Consider the following 22,323-nt stretch of genomic DNA (forward strand, 5'->3'; position numbering starts at 1 on the left):
ACTCTCAAATGACGTCACACAAGGGGAAGGGTTAATCGCAGAGTACACCAATCAGAATGCACAAAGAAAAACACACACAGGACTTCTGGTAAAAAAAAATGAAATCACTAAATCTTCCAGTGCGCAACACAATGAATGTGTCCGTCTGTAACAATACTGATGTTCATTTAAAGCGCTCTGATACCTCAGGATGGTGTTTGCGCTTATTAAACTGAAAAACAAAAAAAATGCCTGATTATTAGGTTTTTACTGTGGTTTTAACATGCACGTAGCCTTTCGTTGGAATACGTGATTAGTGTTTGGAAAGTGACCAACCAATGAGAGACGGTGTGTAGCAGTCTCCTCTCTGGTCCTTCACATGTTATTGAATGTACGGTGGAAGACACAAAGGTTAGTTATTAGAAGTCCCCCTGGTCCAATGAGCGGGCGAGTTTGGCAGTTTCCTTTCTGGTCGTAAAAGCCGAGCTGCACGGTTCTGCCGTTGCTTTATAATAATGTTTACATACTCAACTAAGACTGCCCCCCTCGATTGCAACTTTCAATGAACATAAAGGTCTGTGATTGGAGGCGGCTCTTGGCCAATGAATAGATTCGCTTCCGTCTGCATTTTCGCGTTGTATTTACAGAGTTGATATACTTAGACACTTTAGAGAAGGGAGCTATAGGATGATATTTTTATCCAATGAGGGCGCCTCTGTGGTCACCACCATGGGCGTTTCAGGAAGTACGGATGACACCAAGGCTTGCTACTGGAGGATTTTTTAGCCCAATGAACGCACACATCGGGCAGTTTCCTCTCTGGTCTGTGTCTCTTGCCAAAGGAGAATGGTCCGGTTTCCCACTGGTCCACATTAATGTAATGATGCACTTTCTTCCCCCAATAACTCTCGGAGTCAGGTTGCTGTACACTCTATTTATTCAGGTTATATCGTACAAGGAGCGCCGAGCATGTCCTCTGCCCAGCCTGCTCGCGCGCTAATGCCTCGCTGCGCACGCAGCCTTCCTACGTCACCGCACGTCACGTAGCTACGTGACGTGCAACGCTAGAGCGCTCACTACATATCTCCCCTTTTTCCCAACGAACTATATGTACAAGTCCTGACTCATGTCATAGTCTCTGAATCTCGCAGGCTGGACCACCGCCCTTCCCCTTCTCGTCAGTCTTACCGGGGTCGTGGCAGTTGTCGCTTTGCTTTCGTTACCACTCCCTAGCGCAGCCGCACTAGGCTCACTCCTGCTCCTATCCTCTTCATTCAGCTGCTCGCCACTCACTCCGTTGTCCTCTGGACGTGTCTCTCCGACGTCTAGATCCTCTCCCCCATATTCACAGGGGTTATCGCTGCTGTACTCACTGTCTCTATCTGTTCTGTTGTCCCTCCAGCAGAGTATTTTGTTGCACCTGGCCATGCGGTCCTGGGACCATACGTTACCGTCACTCAGCAAGGCCGCCCTGCCTTTTACTTCCACTACTTGTAGGGGCTTGCTGTACTTGCTTTCTCCCTTTTTCTGCAAGGTGGCCAGTCTTACTCTCACCCATTCTCCTTTCTCTAGAGCGGTGTTCTTTACATTCCTCCACGCATCATAGTGTTTGGTGTACACCGATTGGGCTCTCTCCAGGTTGGCCTGCACCACCGCCGGCGACCACTCGCTCTTGATGACTCTTTCCTTCCATATTCTGTTGTCCTGAGTGAAAGGCTCACGGCCTCTGAGAATCTGGAAGGGACTATAGCCAGTGTTCGTGGGTGTTATCCTATATGCCCATACCATGTGCCAAATCTCTGCTTCCCAGTCTTTGTTGTCTGAGATTGCCGCTTGTATCGATCCCATCACTACTCTATTAAAACGTTCCACCAAGCCATTCCCTGCAGGATGGTATATGGACGTGTGTTTTGTAGTGATGCCGTTTCTCCTCATGAATTGGGACCATTTTTCAGATCGGAATTGGGGCCCGTTGTCACTGAGGACACACTTTGGGATGCCCTCTCTCACAAAAGTTTCGGCCATGAAACTCACTATCATCTCCGTGTCCATGGTTTCTTCAATTCTCAATTCCGGCCATTTGGAATATCGGTCCACCATTACGCAGATGTATTTCTGTATTCCTTGTGCATTTAGTACTGGACCCAAGATGTCTATAGACAGTTCCTCCCACTGATTCTTCGGAGGATCAAATTTCCCCAGGGCTGGGCGCAAAGGTTTGAGTGTTTTGTCTGCGCCTTGGCACCTCGGGCACTCCCTAACGTGTCTCTCCGCTTTTATGTCCATTCCCGGCCACCAATAATTCTGCTTGGCCCTCAGTTTCAACTTCCCAGCTCCCAGGTGGCCTTCGTGCAACATGTCCATCAACAGGGGAATCATTTTTGCCGGTGGTATGACTCTCTCTCCTCTGAATATGAATATGCCTTGGTCATCAGTTGATAGTTCCTCCCTAACTTCGAAGTACGGAATGAGGTCTCGCCCTGTCTTGTTTTTGTCTGGCCAACCCCTTACTATATGGGCTTTCACTTCTTTTAGGACGGGGTCTTCTTCGTATGCTAGTTTCCATTCTTGTCTGCTTATGGTCGTTTCTTGGTCTTCAGTGAGTGCGACCCACTCTTCCGCCCCCTCGCTGCATTCTGTGCTGGGCTCCATTGCTGCCGCCCTGCTTAGGTAATCTGCCACTTTGTTCTTATTCCCTGGGATATGTTCCACATCATATCGAAACTCCATTAGTTTGAGTGACATCTTGGAGATCCTCGGCGTTGCGTCTGCATGTCCGCTGGATGTGAGTACCTTGAGCAGTGGCTTGTGATCAGTCCTCAACCGGAACCTGGTGCCCCACAGAAATTGCCTGAACCGAGACATGGCCCACACTACCGCCAACATTTCCTTCTCGACCACGCTATACTTCTTCTCGGTGTCGTTCAGGGTGCGGGACGCAAAGCATATCGTTTCCACTCTCCCTTGGCCGCGGTCTTGCATGAGGACTGCTCCCAGTCCTTTGTCGCTGGCATCCGTTGTGAGTATTGTGCTTCCTTGAGGGTCGAATCCTTGTAGCGGAACAGCTCCTGCCACCTCTCTTTTTACCTTATCGAATTCTTGCTGGGCCTCTTCCGACCACCGGAATTCGCTGTTTTCTCTTGTAAGCAGTCTCATATGATGGGTCTTTGAGGCGAAATGTTCTATGAACTTTCCGTAGTACTCTGCCATCCCCAAGAATGATCGGACTTCCTCCTTGCTGGCCGGTGGGGGTGCATCGCAGATTGCTTTCACATTTTCAGCTTTGGGGGTTACTCCTCGTGCACTTATCTCATGGCCCAAGTACGTCACCTTTTCCATTCCTATGCGGCACTTGGCCCATTCTGCAGTGAGGCCCTTCCTTTCCAGGATTCCCAATACCTCGTTCAGTTTTTTGTCATGGTCGGCTTTGTCTCGTCCCATCACCAAGATATCGTCCTGGAAGTATTGGACCCCTGGTCTGTCCTTGAACAACTGGTGCATGAGTCTTTGGAACACCGCAGCCGCTGAGGCTAGCCCGAACGGCATGCGGCGGAATTGATAGCACCCAAAGGGAGTTATGAACGAGGTCAATTTGCGGCTCTCCGGGTGTAATGCAATCTGGTGATAAGCTGATGTTAAGTCTATGGTGGAATACCACTGGACACCCCTCGTGCTGGCCAACATCTCCTCTATTCAGGGAAGGGGGAACTTCTCCACCACTATGTTTTTGTTCAACTCGCGCAGGTCAACGCATAGGCGGACCTTGCCATTGGGTTTCTTCACCACCACCAATGGCGCCAACCATTCAGCACAGGTAATCGGCTCGATGATCCCTCTTTTTTCTAGCTGCCGTAGCTCCTCCTTTACGTCGTCCCTCACAGCCAACGGGATGTTTCTCACCTTGTGGGCCACCGGTACCGCTCCCTCTGTGAGGATGATCTTGTGCGCAAATCTGTCGAGTTTCCCCACTGTGCCCCCAAAGACCGTTGGAAACCCCTTCTTCCATCTGTCCGTGTCCGGCCCCTCTTCTTGCTCCGTCAGCAGGATTTGCTCCTTGCCTCCTGGGTCCAATTTGATCCCTAGGTCTCCTTGGTCGAGCCACCCTAGGACAGAAGGGCCTTTCTCGGAGACGTACAGCTTGCACGAGGCGGATCTGCCCCTGAACTCGAAGTTCAGCTTCCTGCATCCGGCCATGGGGATTCGGTCTCCATTGTAAGTGTAATGTAAAATGTAATGTAATTTGACTTATATAGCGCACAAATCACCCGAAGGTCTCAGGGCGCTTGCTTAGGGAACCCGTCCTGGTATTCCCTTGTGAGATACCCCCGGCAGGGTATCCACAAGGTGAAAGCCAGGCATCCCGCCGCGAGGGGCCGTAGTGGAGATTAAGCAAGCTATTGCCCAGAGTCGCAGAGTGTGACCCCGTGAGTTGAGTAGGCACCGGCGCGAGAATTAACGAGTCCGTGGAATTTTGAGCCCGAGACCCTGCCGCGTCGGGAATCGAACCCTGGTCCGCGGCCGCTCTCAGCCTCCGGGTCTGCCGCCTCTAACCACTGAGCCACACTTCTCCAAAGTGACGGGACGTATGTCCAGTCTATCCAATTCGGGGCCCAGTTGTGGAGCGAACTTCTCCTCCCATACGGTTCTCGGAATTATGGTGTAGGGTGATCCTGTGTCTGCCACCACTTGGATTCCAACACCTCCTATCGTCATGTCCATAATTGGCTTCATCGTTCTCCTTCCATCGGCGCCTCGGACTTGGCCATCCACGCTCAGGATCTCGTCGTAGATGCAGAGGACCGTCACCACTTCTTCTTCAGCCACTTCGTCAGGTTCCTCCGCTTCCTGGCCCACGTACTTCACTGCATTCACTGCATTCTTGGAAGCTTTCTTCCTGCACACTTTCTCATAATGGCCGACAATTCCGCAAAACATGCACTTGGCGCGAAACGCGGGGCACTTCCGGTCGTGCGCCTCGTGCGACCAACTTCCGCACCTGTAGCAAGACCTTTTGTTACTTCCGGTCGATTTACCAGAGGGGCCAGGGTTGCTTTGCCATCTGCTCGGACCCTTTTCTGGTGGTTTCCGTGTTTGGTGGTCTCTGTGGTGCTCTTCGTTGTCCACTTTGTTCACTACGCCGCTGGGCACACTTTCTTTCTTCGTGGCCGCTGCGCACCTTCGCGCCAGTTCGGCCCTCTTGACTATCACTAGTACGTCCTTGAGTGAGGTGTCCCCTGCAGCCCATAGCTTGTCCTGCACATTCGTGCACGTGGTGTGCATCACCACTTGGTCTTTTATGAATTCACTTTCCCAGTTGGCGTACCTGCATGAGGACGCCAGTTTCCTCAGCGCCGCCACGCACTCTTCCACCGTTTCCCCTGGTTGTTGTTTCCTTTGTTGGAAGTTAAACCTGTCCACTGAGACACATACTGATGGTTTGAAGTGTTCATCCAGGTCTTCCATTGCGTGTGCGTACACGTCGTCATCCGTCGCCTCTCTCTTCTTAGGAACCAGGCTTTTGTAGATCCTCAGGCCTTCCGGGCCCAGGTTTAACAGTAGGATGCGTTTCTTTCTCGGTGGCTTGAATTTCTCCTCACTTTCGTCTTCCAGTACTTCTATAAAATTATCTATGTACTCCTTCCAGTCCGCCCATTTCATGAGCGGTTCCCCTGGTCTGGGAAGGAACTGGACTGGCGCCATTGCGAACCCCGCTTGCGCGCTCATCTTCTCGCCCTTAGATGTGGGCGGCGCACTCTCCAGGCTTCTCGGGCTCCCTGGCGTGCTGTTTTGTTCCTCCTCACTGAGTAAGGGTGGAGGGCTGCTCCTTTCAGCCCCTTCCCGCTCAGGTGGGGTAGCCAGTGCGGTTCCCTGTGGGCCGTGGTCGTGACTAGCTTCCGACTCAGGTTGCGTCGCGGCTCCCAGCAGGTTGCTCACTGCGCGCCTGCGGTGCACTGTTCCGCGTGCTTATTGGCTCTGTTGCGCTCCTTGTGGTGCCCGGTCAGGGTGTGGTCCCTGTGCGTTCCCTCGGGCCCTCCTTGCTCTCCGCTCCGCGACTCCGCTCCGTTTCCGCTGTTCGTCGCGTGATCCGTGCCGTGGGGGGTCGTGGGTCGCTGATCCCACCCTCCTCGCCACTGTAATGATGCACTTTCTTCCCCCAATAACTCTCGGAGTCAGGTTGCTGTACACTCTATTTATTCAGGTTATATCGTACAAGGAGCGCCGAGCATGTCCTCTGCCCAGCCTGCTCGCGCGCTAATGCCTCGCTGCGCACGCCGCCTTCCTACGTCACCGCACGTCACGTAGCTACGTGACGTGCAACGCTAGAGCGCTCACTACAATTAATGATTTTTTTTTATGCTCACAACTTTGATGACAAATAAACGTTTTTGGTTAGAGGTGGCTCTTGGCCAATGAGTAGGCTAGCTTTTTTTCAAGCTGAAAATAACGAGTTTTGACACACCTTAGAATAGCGAGCTATTTCAAGGCATTTTATGTCCAACGAGGGCACCTACACCGAGCTCTCTCTGGTCCAGAAGCAATACTTGATTTAAACTTGAATGATGGCACGGGGCTTCTTATTGGTGGTTTAACATTTTTGAGTAACTTGATTGGCCCAGGTATGCAAGCACTGCACATTTGAGGTAAACTCGTTAAATACGCCCACAGCTGTCGTGCGCTGGAACATGACCTGGGAATAGGGCCCAATTAATAGCCGTTCCTTCCCAAAACATAAAATTGAAATCTGTCTGTTGCTGGAGGAGGCAGATCTGGATGTCTTATTCATTACTGAAAAGATAGCTCTATTCCAGATATTTTAATGGCCTTTCCCCCATGGTGTCACATTTTTAAAGAGGATCGCATAGGAAAGGTGGGGGCGGACTTGCCGGTCTGTTAAAAAATGAATATAAGTGTGTGCGAAAGCTGCCAATTTTCCATCACCCTTTCGGTAACACACACATTCTCAGGGCTACTAATCTATAGACCCCCAGGTCCATCCATATCCATACTCAGGGCACGAGTCGGGGTACCACGCGGGTGGACGGCATCCCCCCACTTATTTTCCAGGGTTTTCCAGGGTGGACGCCGTCCACCCTGCTCAATCAAAACGCCGTCCCGCTTCAGACTTTCCTTCGTCCCCGGCCTCGCCTGCTGCCTGCCCGCCTCATCCGGATATGTACGAAAACAGACTCTCCCAATATTGCACCTCACTGCCAGCTTTATTAGCCCATCATCCCCTAATGCTGTGGTTCCCAAAGAGTGCGCCGCGGCACCCCGGTGCGCTGTGATGAGAAGCCAGGAGCGCCGCGGCACCGAGCAGGATGTAGGGGAGCTTGAAAGAAATGCCACCTTCTGCTGCATCGCACATGCTTCAAAACATTGGCACAGAGCGCCCTCTCTCCACCTGCCCGCCTCCATTCCTGCAATGACAGGCTGCTAGAAGCGCAAGAGCAGACCCACCCCGCCCATTGTCACTTTGTATGGGGCTGATTGCCACATACAGAATGTCAATGGGCCAGTTTGGGGTGTTACAGCATGTGGTGAGCCGCTTCCTGCGGGTAGCGCCGCCGTCAAAATTAACAGCTGGTCAAGGGCATTCCCAAAAATCTCACCAGAAGTATGCTGCTTGCCACAGGGTCAGGAGTCTCTCTCTCTCTTCTTTTGGCATACGTTGAAAGCTAACACGATGTGCAACATTTGAGAAAATAAACGGAGGGTGTAATGTGTTTCAAATAAAAGTTCGATTATTTTAAGACTGTTTTTTCACACAGTATTGTCTAAAATAAAAAAAAATCTGAGCAGCGAAGGCTCTTGCAGGGCTGTTAATCGGTGAGTCGAGTTCCCAAGAGGTATGTTAGTCCCTTCTCTCCAGCCTGCTTGCTCAAATCAGAGGCGAACACCCCGCAACTGGCTGTGCATAAAAGGCAAGAACCACCCGCTTAATTACTGGAAAGGTGAGGAAGCATGCACCACTCCACTGTAACTTTTGGGATTCATAGCCCTTGCACAAGAATCCACAGACACCCCGGAAATGTTTCTTTTGTGACTGCTTTTTTAAACATGTTTGTGCACTTCGGTATATTCAACACAATATTCACCATAATATGATGCAATCGTTTTTCAGTGAACGAGTGTAAAAGTGTTGGGTACCCTAATCTCATGCTGCTGTATCAGCCTTCCATCTTCACTAGATCGATAACATTATGATAATTAATTTGTCTAACAATACATATCAGGTATGACACCTGACAAATGTACATTTCTTATTGTCTTACAGGCTGGATGGGTGAAAGGGTAAATGGTTGGATGGATGAGTGAATGGATGGGTGGGTGGGTGGAAGAGTGGATGGATGAGTGAAAGGATGCTTGGGTGAAATGGTACACAGTTGGATGGATGAGTGAATGAATGGATGGATGAAGGGATGGATGACTGAAAGGATGAATGGAAAGATAGACGATGGATAGGTTTTCAAATAGTTGAAAAGGTTTGGATATGGATGGGCACACAGATGGAAGGACAGAATGAATGGTGAAAGACTGCATGATGGATAAAAGAATTAATAGATGACAATGTACATTTGGAATGGTGGATATCAGGGGTTTGATGGAAGGATGAATGGTTAGATCATTGGACAAGAGAGCTCTTCTGGGGATGGTTGTGATCAGTGGCGTCATAAGGGGGGTGCGGGAGGTGCGGGCCGCACCGGGTGTCACCAGCAGAGGGCTGACACCAAAATGAACTCCTCGCTATTTATTTACTGTTCATGTAACACCGTCCGTATTGTCCCATGCTGTTTATAGTGCAGGGAAATGGACGGATGCCAGAATCTTCCTTTTCCCAGTTCTGCGAGCGCAGCGGCTTTGTCGGGAGGGGCTTGAGTATTAAATGAGCTCCGCCCTTGACCTTCTGCTCGCTATTCTTTTTGCTCGGAGATGCGATCTTGGTCGTGTTCATGTTCCGAGTGCATGTGGGCGTTTGGGGAACACCACATTCAGTGAACACAAAGTCAAGATTGGCCCAATCTCTAATGGTAAGAACTTTCAGAGTTTCGTAAAAAGTCACATTTGCAGTTAATTTTTTGAACCTTTTGAATCATCCGTGTATACATGTTGCGAGGCTTGTCCTGCATTATTGCAGATGTTAATATGAGAAGCACTGAAAAGACCATTTGATTTCTTTGGACAGCGCTATGATGGGCCAAACGCAGGTAGGTCACAGAGTGTGCAGGATGGCAGGAGGAACGAAAAAAGGCCTCACCCTGTTTGCCACTCCTGCCCTAGACAATGGAGGTTCAGTTGAATCATACGAAAGTATTAAAAAAAAGGCTCCGATACTCAGCACATCGAAGCGGGATAGGAGCGGGGTAGGCGCAAATTTGCGTGCACAAATTCAAAGCGCATTTCATGAGTTTATTTCAGTCACTTTGAGAAGAGCCAAAAACTGTGGGAGAAACCATGGGGGGGGAGAAGGCGACGAGGAAAGGGTTAAAAGAGCAGCAGGCAGGGGAGGGAGGTGCAGGCGGAAGGGGTGGATGGTGCAAGCAGAGAAGGAGATGTTGCAGGCTGAGAGGGAGACGGTGCAGCCAGAGGGAGAGATGGTGCAGGCAGGGGATGAGATGGTGCAGGCATGGGATGAGATGGTGCAGGCAGGGGGTGAGACGGTGCAGGCAGAGGGAAGACGGAGCAGGCAGAGGGCAGATGTTGCAGGCAGAGGGGAGATGGTGCAGGCAGAGGGGAGATGGTGGAGGCAGAGGGGAGATGGTGCGGACAGAGGGAGAGATGGTGCAGACAGAGGGAGAGATGGTGCAGGCAGAGTGGAAATGGTGCAGGCAGAGTGGAAATGGTGCAGGCAGAGTGGAAATGGTGCAGGCAGAGGGAGAGATGGTGCAGGCAGAGGGAGAGATGGTGCAGGCATGGGATGAGATGGTGCAGGCAGGGGGTGAGATGGTGCAGGCGGAGGGGAGACGGAACAGGCAGAGGGCAGATGTTGCAGGCAGAGGGGAGATGGTGCAGGCAGAGGGGAGATGGTGCAGGCAGAGGGGAGATGGTGCAGGCAGAGGGGAGATGGTGTGGACAGAAGGAGAGATGGTGCAGACAGAGGGAGAGATGGTGCAGGCAGGGGATGAGATGGTGCAGGCATTGGATGAGATGGTGCAGGCAGGGGGTGAGACGGTGCAGGCGGAGGGGAGACGGAGCAGGCAGAGGGCAGATGTTGCAGGCAGAGGGGAGATGGTGCAGGCAGAGGGGAGATGGTGCAGGCAGAGGGGAGATGGTGCAGGCATAGGGGATATGGTGCAGGCAGAGGGGAGATGGTGCAGGCAGAGGGGAGATGGTGTGGACAGAGGGAGAGATGGTGCAGACAGAGGGAGAGATGGTGCAGGCAGAGTGGAACTGGTGCAGGTAGAGTGGAAATGGTGCAGGCAGAGGGAGAGATGGTGGAGACAGAGGGAGAGATGGTGCAGGCAGAGGGAGAGATGGTGCAGGCAGAGGGAGAGCTGGTGCAGGCAGAGGGAGAGCTGGTGCAGGCGGAGTGGGAGGGGGAGATGGTGCAGGCAGAGGGAGAGATGGTGCAGGCAGAGGGAGAAATGGTGCAGGCAGAGGGAGAGATGGTGCAGGCGGAGGGAGAGATGGTGCAGGCGGAGGGAGAGATGGTGCAGGCAGAGGGAGAGATGGTGTGGACAGAGGGAGAGATGGGAGTCATCCTATTCAACAGATCTCCCTGCCTTGCATTTGTCCTGCTTACACCTGTCATGATGTCACTTCCTGTTGCGATGTCACTTCCTGTTGTGATGTCACTTCCTGTTGTGATGTCACTTCCTGTCATGATGTCACTTCCTGTGACCACGCCTAACTTGGAGAGTCCCCCCACTTCTTTTTTTAGGACTTGTGCCCTGCCCATACTAATATAATAAAGAAAGAGCCCAAACCTTTGAGGCGGGTAATCTCAGGAACCACAGCACCAATCACAACACCCAATACAGCGTTGGAAAGGGCAGTTGCAGCAGAAGGACATAGGCTATGCAGACGCCCACCATATAGATTTAAAATGTAAAAGAACCGTGCCAGCAAAGTAGTCCCTTGTGGGCGTATCTGCGTTGTGCTGTGGGCGTGACAAACGCTGTGGGCATGTGGTACGTTCCCCCCTTCATGTCATGTCTCATATCGTGTGCTGTGGGCGTGGGCGGGATTACGGGAAAAAAAAGCGAGCGTTGTGCCCAATATTTCATTGTTTTTTCTTCCCACCCTGTCCACCCTGCTACCTTTAAATACCCCTGCACCCCATAATCATAACCCACCCTTACTCCTTAAAATACCCCAACACCCTTAAAGACTAACCCATCTTAACCCTATAAATATACCCTGTACCCCAAAACCCAAACCTATCCCTAAACCCTAAAAATACCCCTGTACCCCAAAACCCAAACTTAGCTCTGAACCCTATAAATACCCCTGTACCCCAAAACCCAAACCTACCCCTGAACCGACAAATACCCATGTACCCCAAAACCCAAACCTAGCCCTGAACCCTAAAACTACCCCTGTACCCCAAAACCCAAACCTAGCCCCGAACCCTTAAAATACCCCTGTACCCCAAAACCTAAACCTACCCCGAACCCTAAAAATACCCCTATACCCCAAAACCCAAACCTAGCTCTGAACCCTAAAAATACACCTGTACCCCAAAACGCATACCTATCCCTAAACCCTAAAACTACCCCTGTACCCCATAACCCATAACTTTATCTGAACCCTTAAAATACCCAAACAACCCAAAACATATACCTCAGTACCCCAAAACATATACCCATATACCCATACTTACCTTATCCAAACATAGAAAAACCCATGCTTTTACCATTCATTCCTTGTAAATGTATGCGTGGAAAAGCATATAAAATGTAATGCCATGCGTTATAATGGCATTGCGGAGTCATGGTACTTTCGTAATGAAAGTATGCGGAGTGATGGTATGCGGAAAGAAAGTTGCAGAATAATGGGTGTTTACCCTCCCCGGTAAGTACATTGGTGGCACGGCAGCCCACATCTCCAGCAACATACTCATATTTTTTCACCACCGATTTGAAGAATGCACAGGTCTCTCTCATTGATGGCCAGCACTGACAAACACTTTTAGACACACCTCCAGCCACAAGTTCTAGAATTGCGAACTTTAGAGCTGGGGAGCTACGTTCGAATCTCGGCATCAGCTCAACATCCTGTCAAATCGCTTTGTCTCCCCGTGCCTACCAAAAATGAATGTGTCCTTCTGTAAGGTAAATTGTGCTCATGCCATGTTGTCAAGTTCGCGCTATATAATATTGCAAGGAAAAATAAAGTAGGGAAACTCGAGTTCACACACTACTGAACGCGCACTCTTAAGTGCATCAGCAGTGCACTGTGAATCGGAACATTTCACAGGCCTGTCACAGATAAGAAATGCTATCAAAACGAAATCCTACAAAACAATATACTACTGGTCGGCAGCAATTCATACCCGGACAACGTCGGGACGGGCTGCTAGTCAAGATTAAAATGTAAAAAAAGGGAAGTAAGCGACTCCTCAGACATATTCTGGAATTTAATGGAATTGACCTGGTCCCAGAATGCATCCTTAAGTGTAGCTTGGGTAGAAGGTTGTTAATGCCCAGAAAGACCAATAGACCCATAAACGGATGTGTACTATCAACATTTGAATATAAGATAACCACTTAATTTTACTACAACTCACCAGTGATACTATCTCCTCCAAGTCTTCGTGGTGGTCATCCAGATCTGCAGAGTATTTCAACCTTCTCTGATAAAGAAACAGCCTCAATTGGACCTCATGTCTCATTGAATTGAGACCCATATTTTGTTTTAAGGGTTTTAGCAGAGTATTATTAGGGACGTTAGTTTATGCTCTCAGGCAGCTATTCTCGGCCACCCCCAAGTTTAGTCAGATTAAAAATGCCCTATACTTCGCCCCCATATAGGGTACTACCCTCCCTGTGCACCTAGAGTGCAGGAGAAATACACTTGGTCCGGGATATCTTATAACGTCTTAGAATTATAGCAGAGTGCTGAGTTAAATTTGGGCTGCTCTTCTCAAGCTGTGGTGCCCATGACATAGATCTGGTTAACCTAACCCCGAAACACTCCAACTCACATACCCTATTCAGAGGACGACCTCCAGCATTATAGAACCCCTAGATTTTTGTGAGGGCAAAGGGCCATAAACTTGGTCTTAGAATGGTTTATTATTACTACCCCTCGTTCAGTGCAAAAGTCTTAAAAATTATTCACCAAACATTGTAGTCCACTTGGGGTCTTACAGATCAGGAGAGTGATTTTGCGGTCACCCAGGCTAGGTGCATCATTTACTTTTCTTTTCCATAAGATCCATATATTATTGCTCAATTTATAAATTTACCTCTTGCTTTACGTAAATCACCTTTCAGAGAAGATATAGAGAAGACTAATTTAATTTTGTTTTGAGGTATGTGCAATTTATTTCTACATTGCCTGCTGGTGAAACTAGACACATACAGGAAACTCAAAAAGAGTGGTATTATCTATCTAGGAGGACTATTTATATATTCTTTTTACTTTTTGTAAAACGTATGAAAATGTGATATTCATAAGATATTTCTGTTCATATAGGTATTGATAGTTTATGTGTTTCAAACTGACCTATCACATTTACAATTATTATATTTTTCTAGAACTCTTCAATAAAGCTGCCTTGTAAAATAATGATTAGGGGTCTGTAAAATAGTAATAAATGTAATGCAGTTTATACAAAGGCTTGAAAGATATGTAACAAACACAGTTTTAAGATTTTGTACACCTCAAAAAAATTTGTTTTTAACTACTATCATTTGGAAATTCTTTCTTTAGATTTGTCTGCTCAGATAGCCAACAAATGATTTATGAATTGGAAGATGATAATTTTTTTATATTTTCAAGCTGGAGTCGAAGAGTCTAAATTGAATAAAATTCCTAGGTGCATGTCTTGATGTTTAGTGTCGCGGTGCAGGGTGGCCATTGCTTTGCTCACTGTGTAGCTAATAGTCCCTCTACAGGGCAAATTATAGTTCCCAACTTCATCAAAAGCAAATGATGCAAGAAAGGCAGTAACAATCTTCAGACAAGTTGTATAACAGACATACTCTATCTTGAATAGATTTGTCCTTGCTCTCACCTTTGTTTCTATGCAATTTCACATACCTTTTTCCTTTTGAAGAGTGTCTGAAATAGTAACAACAAATGTGTTACTTGTGCAGATTCAATACACCATTGCTCCAAATTTAAAAGGCAAACTTTCAAGAGTTATTCCATAAACAATATTATGGCAACTGTGGTCGGGTGAATTTCTCTAAATTCAAGCTATACACAAAAATTAGGGGCATGATATTAGATTTGATGAGATTGAAAATGTCACACCACAATGAAAATGTGAAAGTCAGGATTGAACAGAGCAAATTAATCTGCATTTGCAACATTATAAGACAAGAACCATGTGCACCATCTGAGCAGCTGTATAAAAACATTGCGTCTGTGCTCACATTCAGCTTACATGAAACCTTCATATTATGATGCATAAAACATATTTTTAAATAAAGTTCCATAATACTACTTTAAATCATAACCACAGGCCACCCCTTCAACATAGATATGTGTCTTTTTCATTCTTCTATTTGTTTCTTATGTATGCCATAGCCATAGATGATACTTATGTCCACTCACATCAGCATCAATAAAGTATAAATTGTAGGCCAAGCCTATATTCCTTAGATGGTTCAGTTGGGAAATCCTGGAACATATTAGATGCTTCTCGATAAGGAAAAGTAAATGGATGCTGTTCAACCACCTACCCTTGTACAAATCCCAGACCTAGGGGTCGATTCTGATCCTGCAGTCCGACCGTACAATGAGTACAATGCGGCCGTATGCAGTCGGACTCGGTTCGGTCGGACTCCCATTGAAGTCAATGGGAGCCGGTCGTGCAACGCTTACATGGGCTCCAATTAACTTAATGGGTACGTCGCGGACAAGTGCGCCCCCTACAGTGGATACGTGTTGGTGCCATCCGCACCGTACATGCCTATGTTGGGGAGACCCATGGGTCTCCCCCTGTGTCCAAGTCATAAGGCTAAGGGTAACAGGGGGTCTGATGCGGACCCCCAAATCCCAACTCCGGAAGCTATTGCGAGCCGGAGGCTCTGACTCGATCCGCCTGTACGAATCGAGCATCATACAAGCTCGGTCGTAAATCGTCTCCATTGCGTGCCACGGTTTGCTTGTGGCCGAGTCGTTCGGACCCGGAAACGATTCGGACGGAGATTTCACGCTTGTTCGCATCGTACTTCGTCGTCCGGACCCGTGTATGACCCGGACGTAAATTCTGCCTCCAAATCTGATCCGCTAATCCCAAACCCGATTCTGTGCCCTACCGACCAAGATCGGATACGGCCCCTAAGATGTTAATAAGCTTACTTGAACTGAAAGAAAATGCTAACATTACCACTAGGATAAAAATGCAAATCCTCAGCTACTAGGCTAGAGGCTAGCTAATAAACACAGCCGTGTTATCCAATATCCAAAAGAAGAAATCAGATTAGGGTTTCTGATGATGCCATCCTTGAGGTGGGGGGAGTGCCAAATCATTACAATATCTGATATGCTATGGGAAACCGTGGAACTCCCACCCCTCTTCATTGATGAATAACACTCACAAAACCACTAAGAAACAGGACGTTTTAAAAGAAATTTATTTGCAACTGCTAATTCAGTACATGAAATCTAAATGTTAACAACACAGAATAAAAAAAGAAATGTAGTGAATATTGTCATGGTAAGAGAAAACAGCAAGAAAAATTCTAACATTGATATTGAGTCCTTATCGTCCTAACTCCTCCATGCTTTTTTGAGGTGATAAGTCATTTTCTTCTTGAGTTTCTAAGATGGTTTGCATAACATAGTTTCTTATGGAATAGCAAATTAGCTATTTCCTATCACAGCCTAGCACCGTGTGCTAGGCTGGAACATAAACAGTTACCAGATGAAGGCCACTTCTTTCCACTGAGACCTCCAATGGAGGTTTGTGCTGCAAACCGGCATAACGTTTGCCTCGATAGCCAATAGGTGAATTTAAGATATTCATGATATGGAATATATGATCAAAATAGACTCTACGAACATTTTAAATTAAAAACGCAAGTAAAGCAAATTAGTTTGTTATTCACTATTGACGTTAAGTAAAAAAGAAATGTTTAAAAAATATAAAAGGTAAACACTTTCCTTCAGTGCAATTTTCTTCCTTTTAACTCCAAAATGTAGGGAACAGTCTTTTTTATTTTTGCACTAGAAGGCAATTTATTCATTTCTACTTTTTCCCAATTAATGATGGTGATGTCATGAATTTTTCATGAAATCTAGGGTTGCTGCCAGAGAAGAGTAAGTACTTTGTTGCATGACATAGGAATGGTCCATACATTGATCTTTTACCCTCGATTCAGTAATCCACAATGGGGTGGATGAGCATATGCATTGGAACAGATCATCAATGTCCAGAAAATCCAGTGATGGAGCCATTGCTTGTGACTCAATTCTTGTCAGAACAGGTGGCCCATGTGCTCGACACACTGGAAAAATAGGTGGTCTATCCTACTAAGCATATTTTAGTATTGCTAATTTCAGTGTACAACAGTAGATTTGGTGGAGGCTCAGAAGTGGAAGAAGTTCTTTCACCTTGATTGATGCCATCAGAGGCATCTCTAGCAGTATTTCTAAGAGTGTTTCCTGAAATAGTTCATGCACCAAAAGACGTGTCCCACTTGTGGAGCATTTAACTTGTGAAAGGATAAAGTCCAAGGCTCACTTAGATCAATCAGCCGTTCGATTCCAAGATAAAATGGCATATTTCCCTGGCACTGCTTTTTGGTTGGTTAGTCGTAATCCATGTTGTTGGTTGAACTGCTTTTATATCTTAACTAGCAGCCCGTCCCGACGTTGTCCGGGTAAAAAAAGGCTAGGCAGCAATGGTTTTAGTATTATTGTACATTCGTCCCACATGATAAGAGAAACATTTTGAAGCAGTGTCCCCAAAGGTCCGTTTTTCCGAATAGAGCATATTGAATCCCTTTCAAGGGAAACTGTTAGAGGCAGTTCAAAGGTAGAATGTGCTCTTTTCCCAGCTGTTAGCAAAGTGGCAGCTATTCCAGATGAAGCAACAGCTAGAGCCAAATTCCTAGAAGATCGAACTTTGGCAAGTATGAGGTTGATTAGGTAAGTCTTTCCTGTGCCACTGGGGGTGTCTATGAACAATAGTTTGCCTTGCTTCTTTTCAACACTATCAACTATGGTGTTGTAGGCGAGTTGTTGATCGGGAACTAAGTTAGGCAAGTGTTGAGCAAGGTAGTCATTTAGCTCTGGAATATTGTGTGCGGTAGCGATATTGTGGTATCCAGTTAGGTTAGTTCGGACCGCTGGCGGCAGGCTGAAATCTTGTAAGGACTTCTCGCTTAATAGATACAGTGAGTCTTCAATTTCTATAAGTCCTTGGTTTATGATTTCATTGTTGATAGCAGCCCGTGCCGATGTTGTCCGGGTATGAATTGTTGCCGGCCAGTAGTATATTGTTTTGTAGGATTTCGTTTTGATAGCATTTCTTATCTGTGACAGGCCTGTGAAACGCTTCGATTCACAGTGCACTGCTGATGCACTTATGAGTGCGCGTTCAGTAGTGTGTGAACTCGAGTTTCCCTACTTTATATTTCTTTGCAATATTATATAGCGCAAACTCGACAACATGGCATGAGCACAATTTACATTACAGAAGAACACATTCATTTGTGGTAGGCACGGGGAGACAAAGCGATTTGCCTGGAATCACAGGATGTTGAGCTGATGCCGAGATTCGAACGTAGCTCCCCAGCTCTAAAGTTCGCAATTCTAGAACTTGTGGCGGGAGGTGTGTCTAAAAGTGTATGTTGGTGCTGGCCATCAATGAGAGAAACCTGTGCATTTTTCAAATGGGTGGTGAAAAAATATGAGTGTGTTGCTGGAGATGTGGGCCGCCGTGCCACCAATGTACTTACCGGGGGGGGGGGGGGTAAACACCGATTATTCTGCAACTTTCTTTCCGCATACCATCACTCCGCATACTTTCATTACGAAAGTACCATGACTCCGCAATGCCATTATAACGCATGGCATTACATTTTATATGCTTTTTCTACGCATACATTTACAATAAAATTTGTTGTAAATGCATGAATGGTAAAAGCATGTTTTTTTTAAATGTTTGGATAAGGTAAGTATGGGTATAGGGGTATATGTTTTGGGGTACTGAGGTATATGTTTTGGGGTGTTTGGGTATTTTAAGGGTTCAGATATAGTTTTGGGTTATGGGGTACTGGGGTAGTTTTAGGGTTTAGGAATAGGTATGGGTTTTGGGGTACAGGGGTATTTTTAGGGTTCAGGGCTAGGTTTGGGCACAGGGGTATTTTTAGGGATCAGGGGTAGGTTTGGGTTTTGGGGTACAGGGGTATTTTAAGGGTTCAGGGCTAGGTTTTGGGGTACAGGGGTATTTTTAGGGTTCAGGGCTAGAATTGGGTTTTGGGGTACAGGGGTATTTTAAGGGTTCAGATATAGTTTTGGGGTATAGGGGTATTTTTAGGGTTCAGGGGTAGGTTTGGGTTTTGGGGTACAGGGGTATTTTAAGTGTTCAGATATAGTTTTGGGGTATAGAGGTATTTTTAGGGTTCAGGGGTAGGTTTGGGTTTTGGGGTACAGGGGTATTTTAAGGGTTCAGGGGTAGGTTTGGGTTTTTGGGGTACAGGGGTATTTTAAGGGTTCAGGGCTAGGTTTGGGTTTTGGGGTACAGGGGTATTTTTAGGGTTCAGGGCTAGGTTTGGGGTACAGAGGTATTTTAGGGTTCAGGGGTAGGTTTGGGTTTTGGGGTACAAGGGTATTTTTAGGGTTCAGGGCTAGGTTTGGGTTTTGGGTTACAGGGGTATTTTTAAGGTTCATGGCTAGGTTTGGGTTTTTGGGTACAGGGGTATTTTAAGGGTTCAGGGATAGGTTTGGGTTTTGAGGTACAGGGGTATTTTAGGGTTATGGTGTATTTTAGGGTTCAGGGGTAGGTTTGGGTTTTGGGGTACAGGGGTATTTTTAGGGTTCAGGGGTAGGTTTGGGTTTTGGGGTACAGGGGTATTTTTAGGGTTCAGGGGTAGGTTTGGGTTTTGAGGTACAGGGGTATTTATAGGGTTCAGTGCTGGTTTTGGGGTATAGGGGTATTTTTAGGGTTTAGGGCTAGGTTTGGGTTTTGGGGTACAGGGGTATTTTTAGGGTTCAGGGGTAAGTTTGGGTTTTGGGGTACAGGGGTATTTTTAGGGTTCAGGGCTATGTTTGAGTTTTGGGGTACAGAGGTATTTTAGGGTTCAGGGCTAGGTTTGAGTTTTGGGGTACAGAGGTATTTTAGGGTTCAGGGGTAGGTTTGGATAAGGTAAGTATGGGTGTAGGGGTATATGTTTAGGGGTACTGAGGTATATCTTTTGGGGTGTTTGGGTATTTTAAGGGTTCAGATATAGTTTTGGGTTATGGGGTACAGGGGTAGTTTTAGGGTTTACGGATAGGTATGGGTTTTGGGGTACAGGGGTATTTTTAGGGTTCAGGGCTAGGTTTGGGTTTTGGGGTATAGGGGTATTTTTAGGGTTCAGGGGTAGGTTTGGGTTTTGGGGTACAGGGGTATTTTAAGGGTTCAGGGCTAGGTTTTGGGGTACAGGGGTATTTTTAGGGTTCAGGGCTAGGTTTGGGTTTTGGGGTACAGGGGTATTTTAAGGGTTCAGATATCGTTTTGGGGTGTAGGGGTATTTTTAGGGTTCAGGCGTAGGTTTGGGTTTTGGGGTACAGGGGTATTTTAGGGGTTCAGATATAGTTTTGGGGTATAGGGGTATTTTTAGGGTTCAGGGGTAGGTTTGGGTTTTGGGGTACAGGGGTATTTTAAGGGTTCAGGGGTAGGTTTGGGTTTTGGGGTACAGGGGTATTTTAAGGGTTCAGGGCTAGGTTTGGGTTTTGGGGTACTGGGGTATTTTTAGGGTTCAGGGCTAGGTTTGGGGTACAGAGGTATTTTAGGGTTCAGGGGTAGGTTTGGGTTTTGGGGTATAGGGGTATTTTTAGGGTTCAGGGCTAGGTTTGGGTTTTGGGGTACAGGGGTATTTTTAGGGTTCAGGGCTAGGTTTGGGTTTTCGGGTACAGGGGTATTTTAAGGGTTCAGGGCTAGGTTTGGGTTTTGGGGTACAGGGGTATTTTAGGGTTTAGGGGTATTTTGGGGTTCAGGGGTAGGTTTGGGTTTTGGGGTACAGGGGTATTTTAGGGTTTCAGATATAGTTTTGGGGTATAGGGGTATTTTTAGGGTTCAGGGGTAGGTTTGGGTTTTGGGGTACAGGGGTATTTTAAGGGTTCAGGGGTAGGTTTGGGTTTTAGGGTACAGGGGTATTTTAAGGGTTCAGGGCTAGGTTTGGGTTTTGGGGTACTGGGGTATTTTTAGGGTTCAGGGCTAGGTTTGGGGTACAGAGGTATTTTAGGGTTCAGGGGTAGTTTTGGGTTTTGGGGTACAGGGGTATTTTAAGGGTTCAGGGCTAGGTTTGGGTTTTGGGGTACAGGGGTATTTTAGGGTTTAGGGGTATTTTGGGGTTCAGGGGTAGGTTTGGGTTTTGGGGTACAGGGGTATTTTGAGGGTTCAGATATAGTTTTGGGGTATAGGGGTATTTTTAGGGTTCAGGGGTAGGTTTGGGTTTTGGGGTACAGGGGTATTTTAAGAGTTCAGGGGTAGGTTTGGGTTTTGGGGTACAGGGGCATTTTAAGGGTTCAGGGCTAGGTTTGGGGTTTGGGGTACTGGGGTATTTTTAGGGTTCAGGGCTAGGTTTGGGGTACAGAGGTATTTTAGGGTTCAGGGGTAGGTTTGGGTTTTGGGGTATAGGGGTATTTTAGGGTTCAGGGCTAGGTTTGGGTTTTGGGGTACAGGGGTATTTTAAGGGTTCAGATATCGTTTTGGGGTATAGGGGTATTTTTAGGGTTCAGGCGTAGGTTTGGGTTTTGGGGTACAGGGGTATTTTAAGGGTTCAGATATAGTTTTGGGGTATAGGGGTATTTTTAGGGTTCAGGGGTAGGTTTGGGTTTTGGGGTACAGGGGTATTTTAAGGGTTCAGGGGTAGGTTTGGGTTTTGGGGTACAGGGGTATTTTAAGGGTTCAGGGCTAGGTTTGGGTTTTGGGGTACTGGGGTATTTTTAGGGTTCAGGGCTAGGTTTGGGGTACAGAGGTATTTTAGGGTTCAGGGGTAGGTTTGGGTTTTGGGGTATAGGGGTATTTTTAGGGTTCAGGGCTAGGTTTGGGTTTTGGGGTACAGGGGTATTTTTAGGGTTCAGGGCTAGGTTTGGGTTTTCGGGTACAGGGGTATTTTAAGGGTTCAGGGCTAGGTTTGGGTTTTGGGGTACAGGGGTATTTTAGGGTTTAGGGGTATTTTGGGGTTCAGGGGTAGGTTTGGGTTTTGGGGTACAGGGGTATTTTAGGGTTTCAGATATAGTTTTGGGGTATAGGGGTATTTTTAGGGTTCAGGGGTAGGTTTGGGTTTTGGGGTACAGGGGTATTTTAAGGGTTCAGGGGTAGGTTTGGGTTTTAGGGTACAGGGGTATTTTAAGGGTTCAGGGCTAGGTTTGGGTTTTGGGGTACTGGGGTATTTTTAGGGTTCAGGGCTAGGTTTGGGGTACAGAGGTATTTTAGGGTTCAGGGGTAGTTTTGGGTTTTGGGGTACAGGGGTATTTTAAGGGTTCAGGGCTAGGTTTGGGTTTTGGGGTACAGGGGTATTTTAGGGTTTAGGGGTATTTTGGGGTTCAGGGGTAGGTTTGGGTTTTGGGGTACAGGGGTATTTTAAGGGTTCAGATATAGTTTTGGGGTATAGGGGTATTTTTAGGGTTCAGGGGTAGGTTTGGGTTTTGGGGTACAGGGGTATTTTAAGAGTTCAGGGGTAGGTTTGGGTTTTGGGGTACAGGGGCATTTTAAGGGTTCAGGGCTAGGTTTGGGGTTTGGGGTACTGGGGTATTTTTAGGGTTCAGGGCTAGGTTTGGGGTACAGAGGTATTTTAGGGTTCAGGGGTAGGTTTGGGTTTTGGGGTATAGGGGTATTTTTAGGGTTCAGGGCTAGGTTTGGGTTTTGGGGTACAGGGGTATTTTTAGGGTTCAGGGCTAGGTTTGGGTTTTCGGGTACAGGGGTATTTTAAGGGTTCAGGGCTAGGTTTGGGTTTTGGGGCACAGGGGTATTTTTAGGGTTCAGGGCTAGGTTTGGGTTTTGGGGTACAGAGGTAT

General features: G+C 47.2%; 1 protein-coding gene across 6 annotated transcripts in view; it reads right to left on the reverse strand.

Moving 5' to 3' along the window:
- The window catches only part of LOC147710254 (butyrophilin subfamily 2 member A1-like), a 162,590-nt gene that overhangs the window by 54,750 nt on the left and 85,517 nt on the right, over positions 1-22,323 (reverse strand). For 3 of the 6 annotated variants that reach the window (XM_086920943.1, XM_086920941.1, XM_086920939.1), the window contains one exon: positions 14,185-14,205. The exons of the other annotated variants lie outside the window; for them this stretch is intronic. In XM_086920943.1, the coding sequence (XP_086777069.1) occupies positions 14,185-14,205 (21 nt within the window). The remainder of the gene's footprint in view (positions 1-14,184; positions 14,206-22,323) is intronic. 6 annotated transcript variants of the gene reach the window in all.

This window comes from Lissotriton vulgaris, chromosome 5, assembly GCF_964263255.1.
Source record: "Lissotriton vulgaris chromosome 5, aLisVul1.2, whole genome shotgun sequence".
In the NCBI taxonomy this organism is placed as follows: domain Eukaryota; kingdom Metazoa; phylum Chordata; class Amphibia; order Caudata; family Salamandridae; genus Lissotriton; species Lissotriton vulgaris.